Source organism: Pyrus communis, chromosome 8 (assembly GCF_963583255.1).
Source record: "Pyrus communis chromosome 8, drPyrComm1.1, whole genome shotgun sequence".
Lineage (NCBI taxonomy): Eukaryota > Viridiplantae > Streptophyta > Magnoliopsida > Rosales > Rosaceae > Pyrus > Pyrus communis.
The window spans coordinates 18,651,369-18,665,586 of record NC_084810.1 but is presented as its reverse complement, the minus strand read 5'-3'; the positions used below and the strand labels follow the sequence as shown (position 1 = coordinate 18,665,586).

Below are 14,218 nucleotides of genomic sequence, written 5' to 3'. Positions count from 1 at the left end.
GCAAAATGGAGTGGCTGAACGGAAAAATCGCCATATCTTAGAAACGGCACGTGCTCTACTTCTGGGCGCGTCTGTTCCTAAGATTTTTTGGCCTGAAGCAGTTACTTATGCTGTCTACGTGATTAATCGTATGCCCTCTCGGGTGATTGACTTTCGAACTCCTCTTCAAGTCCTCACTCAACATGTTCAGGTGATGTCTACTCATACTCTCCAGCCCCGGGTATTTGGTTGTGTGGCTTATGTGCATATTCTGAAAATTCATCGCACTAAGTTGGATCCGTGTGCCCTTCGATGTGTGTTTGTTGGTTTCTCATCTCACCAAAAAGGATATAAATGTTATCACCCTGAGACTCGGCATATGTATGTTACTATGGATGTGACCTTTTCTGAATCGGAGTTTTTTTATGCCCCCGTATCTTCATCTTCAGATCACCAGGGGAGAGCTCTAGTGGTGATTTGGAATGGTTGGACTTGGGATAAAATACTGTGGTAAATGCTGAGGCCGTGCATGCTGATGCCGTGCCTAATGCGGCAGTGATCATACATGCCGTGCCAGTTGCTGCCGAGAGCAGCATGCAGTCAGAAACAAAAGATGCCGAGAGTGATCTGCAGTCAGGACAGTTCATTGTCGAGCCTACTTGTGTAACCCTCTCTCTCTCTAGCTCCACGGTGATGCCCAATGATTCTTCTCTGAATAAACCTGAGGTAAGTATTGTGGATGATTATGTAACTAATGCAAGTACTGATGTAAATACATATAAGCTGCCACCGAGACAAAATCGGGGTGTGCCACCTGACAGGTTTTCTCCGGAAGGCAAAGTAAAGTATCTGATAGCCAACTAAGTCTCATGCAATGGTCTTGCACCAGAGCGTAAGACCTTGATAGACAATATGGAGGCTATTCAAGTACCAACTCGTGTGGATGAGGCTCTAAAGGATCCAAAGTGGGCAAACGCAATGGATGAAGAAATGTTGGCGTTACAGAAGAATAATACCTGGGAGGTGACGTCCTTGCCGGAGGGAAAAAAAACAGTTGGATGCCGGTGGGTGTTTACCGTCAAATACAAAGCCGATGGATCAATAGACAGGTACAAAGCAAGGTTGGTAGCTAAAGGATACACCCAAACATATGGTGTAGATTATCAAGAGACGTTCTCTCCGGTTGCCAAGATGAATACGGTACGTGTTCTGATATCTTTAGCCGCTAATATGGACTGGCCATTAAAACAGTTTGATGTGAAAAACGCTTTTCTCCATGGGAACTTGGAGGAAGAAGTATATATGGATTTTCCTCCTGGGTACAGTGCTGGTAGAAGTACCGAAGTATGCCGGTTGCGTAAGTCTCTTTATGGGCTGAAGCAATCGCCTTGTGCATGGTTTGATAGGTTTACTCAAGTTATGAAAAAGATTGGGTATTATCAGAGTCATTCTGATCATACATTGTTCGTTAAACGGAGACAGGAAAAAGTGACAGGCTTAATCATCTATGTAGATGACATGATTATTACTGGAGATGATTGTGATGAGATTTCAAGATTACAGAAGAATCTTGCGGCTGAGTTTGAAATGAAGAACCTGGGGGATTTGAAATATTTTCTTGGAGTTGAAGTTGCTCGATCTTCGAAAGGTATTTTCTTGTCACAACGTAAGTATGTTTTGGATTTGCTAAAAGAAACTGGTATGCTGGGATGCAAGCCAGTAGATACACCTATTGTTGAAAAACATCATCTATGTGTGGATCCGAATCAGAAATCAGTTGATAAGGGGAGATATCAGAGACTTGTAGGGAGACTAATTTATTTGGCTCATACATGGCCTGATATTGCCTATGCAGTAAGTGTAGTAAGTCAATTTATGCATTCACCAAGTCTAGATCATATGGTTGCTGTTATGCGTATCTTAGCATATTTAAAGTCTGCACCTGGGAAAGGAGTTCTATATCGGAAGTATGGACATTTGAGAATTGAGGGGTTCACGGATGCTGATTGGGCAGGAAGTGTAGGTGACAGACGGTCTACGTCGGGATACTTTACTTTTGTAGGAGGAAATTTGGTTACATGGAGAAGTAAAAAACAGAAGGTAGTATCAAGATCCTCGGCTGAGGCCGAGTATCGAGGGATGGCTCACGGCATTTGTGAGATTCTCTGGCTTCGAAAGCTTCTTGAGGGGCTTGGGTTCAAGCCAAAGGAAACCATGAGACTATACTGTGATAATAAGTCAACAAGAGATATAGCTGATAATCCGGTACAGCATGATAGGACAAAACATGTGGAAGTTGATCGACATTTTATTAAAGAGAAGCTTGAAAGGAAGATTGTGTCAATACCTTTTGTGAAGTCAGAGGAGCAACTTGCAGACGTTCTAACTCATGCAGTATGTAGTCGAAGGTTTGTTGACTCACTTGTCAAGTTGGGCATGTGTGATATCTATGCACCAACTTGAGGGGGAGTGTTAGCGTGAGTCAATATTAGGAAAAATAGGGAATGTAAATAATAGGAGTCCTTTATTAAGTAGGTTTGTGTATATGTTTTTTGTTTCCTTGTAAAACTATGATAGCACATGTATATATTTCAAAACAAGTAATAGAAGAGAGATTCCCGTAAAAGTTCTATTTCTTTATGGGACAAGTCTCCAAGGGCAAAACTACTCAAGTGCCATTTGGACTATGTGGCGGTTCGCACTCAACAATAGAAGCCTATGATGGGGCGAATTAACCAAGGTCCAAGTAGGATGATTAACTTGCTTAGACCTAAAAAAACCTATACTACAAAATTGTCACTGACAATAGCCTGGCCGAATAGGTGGAATGGTGTTAGTGAGTTAGTACAAGTTGTTGGCACATTAAATGACACTTTGAGAGACTCCAAGATTGAGAGGCCTATATATAGAGATGAAGGCCTTCAATATGGGGGTCGGACGAATAAGAGAGAAAATAATGATCGTAAGAGCCGAGCGCTATTTTCTTAAAGTCAATAAATTATGAGCTATACAATGGATTTAGGCCAGTTTTGAGAGATGAACCACTTATATCTTTGAATCCATTTCATTTCAGTCCATATCATAAACCCATTACAAGGGATTTAATTAAGTTTGCTAACTTTATAATTTTGAGTGTTAACATATGGCTCATCCTAGAAATAATGCTTTGCATTCGCCAAAAATTTTTCCCTTTGCTGAAACGTTAAATATGGATTTACAACTGCCAAATAATTCACAATGTCATCAAACCAAGGTGTACTGCTATGGGCGGCAAAGAGCTATTCATCTAGAAAGCTTTCACTTAATGGGAGTGAATCCCTTCAACCGTTGGAAGAATTAATTGCGATAAATGATCACCCACCATGTTCTCACTACTTTTCTTATCATTAATCTCCAAATCGAATTCTTGAAGTAGAAGAACCAATAAATTAACCTTGGTTTTGCATCCTGTTTAGACAACAAATAATTCAAGGTAACATGAATAGTGTAAACAATTACTTTTGACCCGACCAAGTATGAACAAAACTTTTCCAATGCATATAATTCAACGAATTCTCTGTTGCCCATTGTTGAGATTCCCTGGCCATCTTGTCAAATACTTCAAACGCCACCCTAGCTGACTTAGAAAACAAAGATCCTCTAACTGATGCATTGACATAGCTCTTAGATGTAGGATTAGCCCGGTAAAAAGATGCTCATCTGTGGGTCTGTGTCAACGCCAGCATGTGGACATTTCATTTACACCTCAGTGTACCTCTCCCATGCCTCGTGAAACTCCTTGTTTGGCCGCTATGAGAATGACAAAAATCTCTCCTGTAATTCAAGGTCTTGGACGTAGGATAGTATTTGTTCAAAAACTTTGTATGCAACTGCTGCCAAGTAGTGATACCGTTAGCCGGAATGGTGAATAGCAATGTTTTTGCCTTCTCCTTTAGAGTAGATGGAAAAAGATGAAGCTTAATAGTTTCAGCCGAAGAGCCCATGATCAAAATATTCTTGCATCCCACCACCAAAAATTTCATAATGTGCATATCTGCATCCTCATTTGGCATCCCATGAAAGGTTACTAAAATTTCAAGCATATGGTGCTTGATCTCGAGAGCATCGTCTTCTTCCTATACACATAATGCAGCTCGGGACATCATTGGCACAGGTTTTCAATGGTTCTCTGCATGGCCGGTCCATGAAAGGTTAGTAATACCAACGCCATTGGTTCCTCTAAAAAATCTGCAAACAAATAATGTAGGAAAGCCCTCGGGAAGGAGGTTCCTACGCCAAATTACTATCCTTGCGTCTCTCCTAAGTGCCCGTTTGTTCAGGTTCTGGATCAAACTGTTCAAGTGATATCCTCTGTGAACAAGTTTTGACCATTCAAATTTTGCTTGCTGCGATGAGAAAAAAAAAAAATGATTTAATAAAAAGCTATTCACAAAAATAATTAACCAATAATATGGTAAAGCACAAATTATTTAAAAACAGTCTCCGTCAACGTCGCCGGCTTCTTGATAGGATTTTTACCACATACGCAAAAGGGGTTAAAATCACACAAAATACTTGCAAATGCTTTCAAGAGTACAAGGTAGTTGTAGGAAGAATGCTTATGCAAGGTCGTTTTCCAAAGTGATTATTTGAAACAATTTATGTTAAAAACCAAATCTTAATTAACTATCCGAAACAAGGTTTAGAAAAGATTGAATTTACAATTTAAAATAAGAAAAACGTTTTGATGAAAACAATTAAGAAGAAATCAGCAATCACATAAAAAATTTGGGAAATGCCTAGAAATAGGACAATTTCTTAATCTTGGGACATAAATAGGACATTTCAAACATGCGCACGGCATGCACATGCCATGCACAACAATTGGACATAAATAAGATTTTTCCTACACCTTGAAATGACCAAATTTTTCTTCCATATAAATGAGTTATCTAGAAATTTTAGCTCTCATTTCTCATTTTGTAGAGAGAGAAATAGAGAGGAGAGATAAAATCTCCCTCCCCTAATTGTAGTTCAAAGAACCTTAACCCACCCATCTTCTGCATCCAAGAGCTCTCTCTAACTCACTCATCTTCTTCATCCAAGCTTGCTCGCTCTCTCTCTCTCTCTCTCTCTCTCTCTCTCTCTCTCTCTACATTTTGAATATGCACAAGAGCTCTCTCTCTAACTCACTCATCTTCTTTGATTTTTACCTTTTCATTCGTAAGTTTTCTGAACTGGGTTTGATTAATTTTGCTTTTTGATTAATGGATTTTTGGAGTTGAAGTGATTGGTTTGGTGTTTCTTGGAGGAGACCAAAATCCTTCAATTTTGATTTTTGATTTTTTACCATTTCTCTGGTTTATATGTGGGTTTTCATTTCTTCTGTCCTTTCCCTCCCTCTGCTCCCTCTCTCAATCCAAATTTACAAGCACTAAAATAAGGTTTGGCTTTTGCTGCAATTAAATGAAATAACGTATTAAAGGTCCATTGCCTTTTGGAGAGGAGATAAATTTGAGGGAAAAAGAAGAAATTAGAGTGGAAAGAAGGAAGAGAGAATGATATGGACGAAACTATTTCACGTACTTGTTCGATCTCTTCGTATCAAGCTCGCTCATACACTGTATGTACAAAACATGCATAGGACATGGACATGTTATGCTCACAGATCTGAGCTCAACCCAAAAACCCATAGCTCATAGTTCTCTCTTTGAAATCAGAAAAAAATGACGCAATTAGATAAATGACCCTAAACATTATATGTTGAATTTGGTATCAAATTTGATTGGGTTCAAATATTTCAAGGATTTGAAAAATTACAGTTTGAATGGGCACGAAAGAACCCAAGTGAATCAAAAGAAATTGTTTCACGAACTCGTTTGCTTTTTCCGTATTTGCAACGCCTGCCTCTGAATCAAAGGAAAAAGTAGTAAACTACATTAATGCGAAGAGTATCCAAGATGTAAATATGCACCATCTACACATAATACACTATATGCACACCACATGCACATAATATGCACAATACATACACATGATATGCACAGAACCAGAAAAACTTTAACGGCAACATATTGGTATTGTGCATACAATTAAAACATAATTGTTATGTATATAAGGTTATAGTGACAATTTGAAAAGTCTTGTTACGTATATCAACCACCGCTTAACCATGCACGTGGAAAATATGATATTTGTTGTCGTTATTTCATAGACACGCATGATCCTTAACGTCCTCTAAGTTTTTTCTTAATTTTGTTTTTCGTTGAGGCCAACTAGGTTGTGGTTATACTCGCTAAATTATGAGGCACAACATACGTGCATCATAATTAATTAGTGAACATTCCCGCTTCTTATATTAAGATGTAGCCATGCACACCACATGCACATTATGAAAAAAAATTCGCAAATTTCTACAATTGGACACTTGAACCAGAAATTGTTCCATCCCAGTCTTATAGCACATCAAAACTTGAAATTTATTCCACAACCCATATGCACCAACATGAAACACAAACCCTAATTTAACTTCTAAGGATTAATTCATGTTACAACAACCCATTTATTCCATAAATCATTGATGAAGGATCTTGGAACTAAACACCCTACCTTACTATACCTGCCGAAGCTTTAGTCACGGAAAAAAAATGGAACTTTATGGCCAAAACAGAAAATATAGTACAAAACCCAACTCACTATTCTCACATTGCTCTCGCTTGCCTATGCTCAAAGATCTAAGGAAGGGAGAGAGAGAGAGAGAGAGAGAGTAGATAGAGAGTAGAGAGAGAAAGTGAGAGAAGAGAGAGAGGAGGGGAGAGAGAGTAGAGAGAGAAAGTGAGAGAAGAGAGAGGAAGGGAGAGAGAGTAGAGAAAGAGAGAAATCAAAAAATGGAGGAGTGAAAGTGAGGAATAACCCATTTATAGGTGGGTATTTTAGTAATTTCGGTTGTGTGCATGGTGTGCATAGCTTGTGCATGGCTGATTTGTCCTATTTCTGTCTCAAGATTAAGAAATTGTCCCATTTTGGGGTATTTTCCAAAAAATTTTGGAAAACAAATTGTAACAACACACTAGTTTGATAAAATAAGAGTAAAGAGACACTTAGGTTTAGCCGTCACCTTAAGAATCTTATGTAGTTTTACCAATTACTTATGAATTGCGCATGCAACTTGAATGTTAGTTTTCCTAATGCATATTCTACTTGCGGTAAATACAACGTATATCAAATATGCAATCCTTTTGTAGCATTTTTATCAAATGTAAACATGCAAGACTCATTACGCTTTGTGAAAACCCTTGAAAACCATCAACCCTTAAGACGTGTTACTCGCCTTAAGTGAAATTACAATTATTAACCACAAAAAGCATTTGTCAATTTCAAAGTGACCTTCTAACTGAAATTGCATCTGATTACTTATCTAAACATTCTAATGGTAACTAGTTATTAAGACATAAAGACAATTTAAACACAATGATTAATAATTCAAAGTATGCATGCATTATATCATAAACAATTAAATAAAGTCCGTATATTCATGTTAACCCTTGTGGCTTTGCCCTAGAAAAATGAATTAGTTATGCATATTCATAATCAAAATCAAGAAAAATATTATTAAGAAGGAAAAAAAAAATTGAAAACACCTTGGATTACAAAATCTACATATCTCCAACAGCTCTAGCCGAATTCTCTCTCAAAATCGCATAGAGAGAACCCTAATGGTCGACTAGATCTATTTATTCAGCAATGAAATATTTCCTAGAAAATATCTTCTAAAAACTAGGACACAAATATGCTAGAGTTGCCTAGTCATAAATATGCCATGTTCAGGGCCCAAAACACCTCCAAAATGGGGACAAGAGATTTGTTTAAAACTTGAGAGGTTCTAAACAACTTTGTAGAAAGGTACGAATCGAGACAACATCGTCTGGTGCACCAAAATGTCCAATTAAGCATAAAATGTCAATCTGCCAGCTTCATGCGTTGATCCTTTATTAATTCGCCATAAATTAATTAGTTGGCACAAAAATCTAAAACTTTGATACGAACAAGTTGAAAGACTTGCGAACGTCTTCCAATCAGAATCACTTCAAAATTCGTTTGTTTGATCACTTTTTCTCAAGAGGAAATCACAAGTCTTACACTGGAATAATAAATCAAAGTATAAAAATTTCATCAAAATATACAAAAACAGGGTAAAATACATAATATAAAATCGACTCATCATACATAAGGAAAAAAAAAAAAAAACCAACAGGGCATAAGCCTAAAAGATAAGGAAAGAATATTACGAGACCACGACCTCATTTATATATGCAACTAGTAAGCAAAGACAAGAAGGTTGACCTTGCTAAAAAAAACCTGGACCCAAACAAGCCAAATTATAAGCAACAAAATTCCCTTCACAATAGTTATGACGAATTTCAGAAGATCAACTTTGGTGCATTAGAGCACGACAATTCATTATTAAATTTCTCAAAATGTGATTATCTATTTTTGCACTTTTGATGTATGATATAAAAAATTCAGTGTTAAGAGGGCATGTTCATTCTAAAAGGGCCCAACATTTCCAATTCTTCCAATTTTCTTCCCCAATTGCATTATTTTTTGCTTGTTCTTCATTTCCAATCATTAAAAATCTCATTTTCCTTTAAAAATATTTAAGAATCAATCAATCTTCTTATAAAGAAAAACACTTAATGATTTCACTGGCTTCACGAATTTTTTGAAAGACGTTAGACATTGTTTCTTAAGAGAAATTTAAAAATGTTGTACTGATGATTTAGGAACTGCTTTTAAAAAGGCTAAAAGCACTTTTATGAAAATAATTTTGAAACCAATTTTTAATGAAAATGCAAGTGAATCGTGAAAAAGCAGTTGGAGTGTTTTTGGAACCTATGAACATTTTGTTTCTTTCAAAAAACGCTTTTAATTATTTAAAAGCTCTTCTAAATAAGTCTTTAAAATAATGAAGTGCAAGTTGATAAGTTAAAATAGCAATTCCCGTAATAATTCTCATTTTTTATTATCAGATTGTACATAAATAGTATGACAGTAAACTCAATCTTTTTTTATGGCCAAGTACGATAAACTCATTATTCAATAGTGGAAAACTCGAGGTTGAGTCAATTTCCTTCGAACTAACAAATTTTACATGTAATTTAAATGGCTTCTTACGATCCTTTGGTTCTTTTCAAAGAGAGAAATTCTCGAAGCAAGCAGTTGTCCAACCTATTTGTCCAATATATCAGAGCACATTATATACGTTGTTAGCTAAACAATTTACGTGTGTATTAAGTTCAAGATACGTCACTCATAAGCACGTGTGTTAAGAGCAATCCCAACTTCTTTCTTGATCCTCATGCATAAGAATTATACATTACACCAAAAGAACACCGATACAAGCTTTGCTACAACAAATTTATGTACGTAATATGATCACACATTGTACTTTTGGGAGGTGTTGTGTTCTAATTGGCTGTTTGTTTGAGTATTTTACTTGAGCAGTAATTGCAGTCAGCAAATGAAAGTTTGTATTTCGTTGATTCTGTTACTTGTGTAATGATTTTGAATGGATACAGATATCATCTTAAAAGTATAACATCAAAGTTGCTCTATCACTTGATAGATTAAATTAATAACACATATCATACATCACTAGGTGATACACGAATGAATGGTTACCTGAACGGGACTCAGCAGTGGAACAACACCCTCCAATGCAGCATTCAAGGGAAAGAAGCCCCGAAACTTGTCTAACTGCTAAGATGCAAATCAGTTTCATTGTGGACTTTCTATAAATGCCGACAAAGCAGGATCCACTGCATCTTTAGACAATAAATTAACGATCAACTCCGCAGTTGATGCATCTGCAGAAAAACCCCTCTCCACCATTTCTTGAATAAGCCTCACCGCCCTTGATGTGTCATTGTTATTGAAAAACCGTCGGATAATTGTGTTGTACGTGCAACCATCTGGAGAACGACCTCTCTCTTTCATTTCCCTTAGCAAGCTTTCTGCTTTACATGTTAGCCCCCCATTACAAAATCCACTAATCATTATATTATATGCCCAGACATCAGGTTGAATTCCTTTTGATGGCAAACTACGAAAGAGATCCCATGCATATTCAACTTTTTCGGCTCTACACAAACCTTGAATAAGAATATTGTAAGTTACAATATCAAAATCCAACTTCTTTCCCTCCATCTCTTCCAACAATTCAACTGCCTTGGGAAATTGTTGGTTTTTACAAAGGCCATCCAGTAAAATATTATACGTTTGAACATTTGGAAGTTGACCTAAAGTATGCATTTGAGAGAACAAGTTATGTGCATCTTGTATTCTTCCCATCTTGCAAAACCCATCAATAAGAGTGTTATAAGTAACCATATTTGGAACAATTCCCCTATGAGACATTTCCAGAAAAAGCATCCGGGCATCATCTATCCTTTTAAGTTTACAATAGCCATTTATCAATATGTTATAACTATGAGCATCAACCATGCACCCTTTGCTAAACATTACGTCAAAAACCTTTTTTGCCTCATCCATTTCTCCTCGCAAACAATACCCATCCATAAACGAATTGTAAGTAATCATATCAGGTTCGATACCTCTTTGAATCATCATTTCGATCACGCTCCTTGCTTCTTGGACCATTCCCTGTTTACAAAATGTATCAACCAAGACATTAAAGGTGTACACATCTGGAAATATATGTTTACTCACCATTTCATTCAACAATCTTGTAACTTCTTTCCAATCCTGTAATTTGCAAACTCCATGAATCAAGACATTATAGGTCCTGACATCTGGGGCAACACCCTTACTCTCCATTTCTGAGAAGAGCTTCAGTCCATCGGCAACTAGAGTATCTTTACAAAGACTGTCGATAATCGTGTTATAAATAAACATGTCAGGCTTGCAAGCCCCTTCTTCCATCTTCTTAAGCAATTGGACCGCTGCAGTGTTGTCACCTTTCCTGCAAAGGCCCTTTATTAGAATAGCGAAAGTAACCACATCCGGCTTACAATTACCACTGTCCATCATTTTGTTGAAAAGTGCTGCTGCCTCGGCCTCTCTATTTTGAAGAAGAAAGCCGTTGATTAGAGTGTTGCAGGTCGTGACATTTGGTTCCAAACCCAATTTGAAGAAGTTTCCCAAGACTGACAAACCAAACCCCATTTGGTGCAAATGGCAAAAGCAGTTAATGATAATACTCAGAGTATAAATATCAGGACGAATTCCCGACACACCCATTTTATTATTCAAGGAGATGACTGCCGAATAATGTTTCAACTTGGCAAGTTGAGTCAAGATTTGGTTGAAAGGGACAACGGAAGGCAGAGGGCGCCTTTGAAGCATTTCGTCGAACACATTGAGAGCATCCTCAACATTACTGATTTTCACATGCTGGTGTTGTTGGGTATTTCTAGATTCGGTCGATATAGAAGCTGGAGAATGAAATAAAGCCAAGTAATTGTTGAAGAAAACAACAACAACAGAAGAAGAATGAAGAAGACAAGGCAGCATACCTCTGAGTCTGAGTCTGGTGGTGCTGCTTCTGCTGCCATAACCAACCTTCAAATAAGAAGAAGCAGCAGCAATCGCTGCCCGCATCATCAACAGCATCTTAAGTCAGCGATTCAGTGCGTTAATCCTCCACAATAGAGTCTACTCGGGAATAAACCACCCTTGTTGTTGAGTGTGATGGAAAATGCTCTCCCTCGAAATAATGAAATCAAAACCCCATGTTGCTTCAGATAGAGTCTACTCTTGCGAAATCTAAAACCCAAACAATTGTAATCTCTCTACCACCACCACCTTGTAAAACACATATACGAAGACTCGATCCTGCATAAATATTGGTTATAATGCCACAACTGATGCACAGAAGCAACGTCAATCTGGTAAATTTAATAAATGATGGGGCATGTTCACATCATTTACAACATCATTTAGCATATACTTCTTGAAGGCTTATAAAGAAGAAAATATTATTTCTTCAATTCAATTATTATCATTCATTTTTCATACTATTAAATAATGCAGATTATTAAAGAAAATTTAGAGAAAAAGTAAAGAAATATTATTTTTAAGTTAGAATATTGTAGTACTAGCATTATTTTAATATTAAAAAAAATAAGAAGATAATATGCAAGCCTTAGTGAGAATTTGAAGTAAGCACGAGAGTATATGGGTGTGTTTGGAAGTGTATTTTAAATAATTAAAAAAAAAAAACGTTTTTGATTTAAGTGCTTTTAGAATCAATCATTAATAAAAGTCAAGTACATTCTGAAAAAATACTTGAAATACTTTTTAAAAGAAGCACATAACTGGTGCACTACAAAAATTGTCTTTGTATTGGTCTCATTGTATGTCAACTATTCATTATCTTTACTCTCTAGTTATATTTCTTATGTTAGCTTTGCCAGCCTCTACAGATTCCGGTCGCTTCAAGACTTCAAGTTGAATAATTTGGTTGGTTAAGTGAAACACGTTCACCACACAAATAAAGTGACATTGGACACGTACCGTCGTTAGGCTCACACGTAGGCAGAACCAAGATCTAATATCACAATGTGGAGAGTGTCGCACATCCAAAAGTTAGGAGAGTTGGACTACTCCTCTGTTACCTTTCGGATCTCGATTTTCAAATTTCATCTTGCTTCACTTTCAATACTGACATGCCGTTAGTTATTTATACATCTCACTTAGTTGTTACACTCTCATGTTTCATTTTAATTCGGGTTAATTACAATAACACCTCTTGAGGTTTTTTGTGTTTTCATAAAAACCCCCCACATTTGATAAATATCACTATACTCCTAAGGTTTTAGTTCACTTTCACATAAACCCTCCAAAGATGTATATACCCTTGTAGTTAATTACTTAAAATAAAAAATCTTTATAAATAAATAGAAAAAGAAATCAAATTAAAAAAATCACAATAAACATTAAAAATGGCCAAATTGTAGAATTCTTCTTGGCTTTGAATTCTGGGATACGCATGTGCTGGGTTTTTGGTTTTGGTATTTAAGTATTGGTGGCTTCCTTCAATAATTTCAAGTTCCATAATTATTGTTGTTATATTTTTTTGGTCTGATTCATACTCTCTTTGCGAGAATGGAAGTACAACGAAAAATTCTTCTAATATTGTTTATAATTTATCGGAAACAAAGATTTCATTGATCATTTTTAATTTCCAGAAATAAAAAAATTCACCAAAATATAGAACCAAAAACAATCAGAATTGCAAAGATGGGTGTTTTCCACTCTGATACAACGATAGTGGCCAAAGAGGCGGTGTTGAAGAAGCAGTTGCAGAGGCTGGCGAGGGAAATCTTCCACGATAAAAAACAACGGGTTGAAGAGTAATCTATCTACCACTTGTATAACAAATATATAAAGACTCAATTTGGTAAATTTAATAATTGATGGGGCATGTTCACATCATTTACGACATCAAATGGTAGTTCAAAGGCTTATCAATTCGGTCCTATAGCCTTAGCATGTACTTCTTGAAGGCTTATAAAGAAGAAAATAGTATTTCTTTAAGTCAATCATAACCTTTCATTTTTTATACTATTAAATAATGCAAACTATTTAAGAAAATTTAGAGAAAAAGTAAAGAAATATTCTGTTTTAAGTTGGAATATTGTAGTACTAGCATTATTTTAATATGAAAAGAAAAAACGAAGATAATAAAAAAACCTTAGTGAGAATTTGAAGTAACCATGAGAGTATAAGGATGTGTTTTTGATGAAAGTGCTTTTGGAATCAATCATTAATAAAAATTAAGTACATTCTGAAAAAAATACTTGAAGTGTTTTTTGGAATAAGCACATAACTAGTGCACTACACAAATTGTCTTTGTATTGGTCTCGTTGTATGTAAACTAATCATTATCTTTACTCTCTAGTTATATTTCTCATATTTGATCTGCCAGTCTCTACAGATTCTGGTCACTTCAAGATTTCAAGTTGAATAATCTGGTTGGTTATGTAAAACACGTTCACAACACAAATAAAGTGACACTGGAGACGTACAATCGTTAGGTTCACACGTAGGCAGAACCAAGATCTAATATCATAATGTGAAGAGTTTCGCACATCCAAAAGTTTGGAGAGTTGGACCACTCCTCCGTTACCTATCGGATCTCGGTTTTCAAATTTCATCTTACTTCGCTTTTAATACAGACATGCCATTAGTTATTTAAACATTTCACTTGGTTGTTACACTCTCATGTTTCATTTTAATT

General features: G+C 36.2%; 1 protein-coding gene across 2 annotated transcripts; it reads right to left on the bottom strand.

Annotated features, from left to right (window-relative positions):
• Positions 1–9,517: 9,517 nt before the first annotated feature.
• Positions 9,518–11,996, bottom strand: LOC137743792 (putative pentatricopeptide repeat-containing protein At1g12700, mitochondrial). 2 transcript variants are annotated; one of them, XM_068483731.1, is made up of 2 exons: positions 11,493–11,996; positions 9,518–11,411 (listed from the first exon to the last, which is right to left on the bottom strand). In XM_068483731.1, exons 1-2 carry the CDS (start codon positions 11,587–11,589, stop codon positions 9,736–9,738), a joined length of 1,773 nt encoding a protein of 590 aa, XP_068339832.1. In that variant the 5' UTR covers positions 11,590–11,996; the 3' UTR covers positions 9,518–9,735. The 2 variants fall into 2 exon arrangements, with proteins under 2 accessions (XP_068339832.1, XP_068339831.1); XM_068483730.1 differs by having other exon boundaries at positions 9,518–11,996.
• Between the last annotated feature and the right edge of the window lie 2,222 nt (positions 11,997–14,218).

Excerpts from the sequence above, each read along its gene's own strand:
- LOC137743792 (XM_068483730.1), bottom strand. The coding sequence starts at position 11,589 with ATGCTGTTGATGATGCGGGCAGCGATTGCTGCTGCTTCTTCTTATTTG.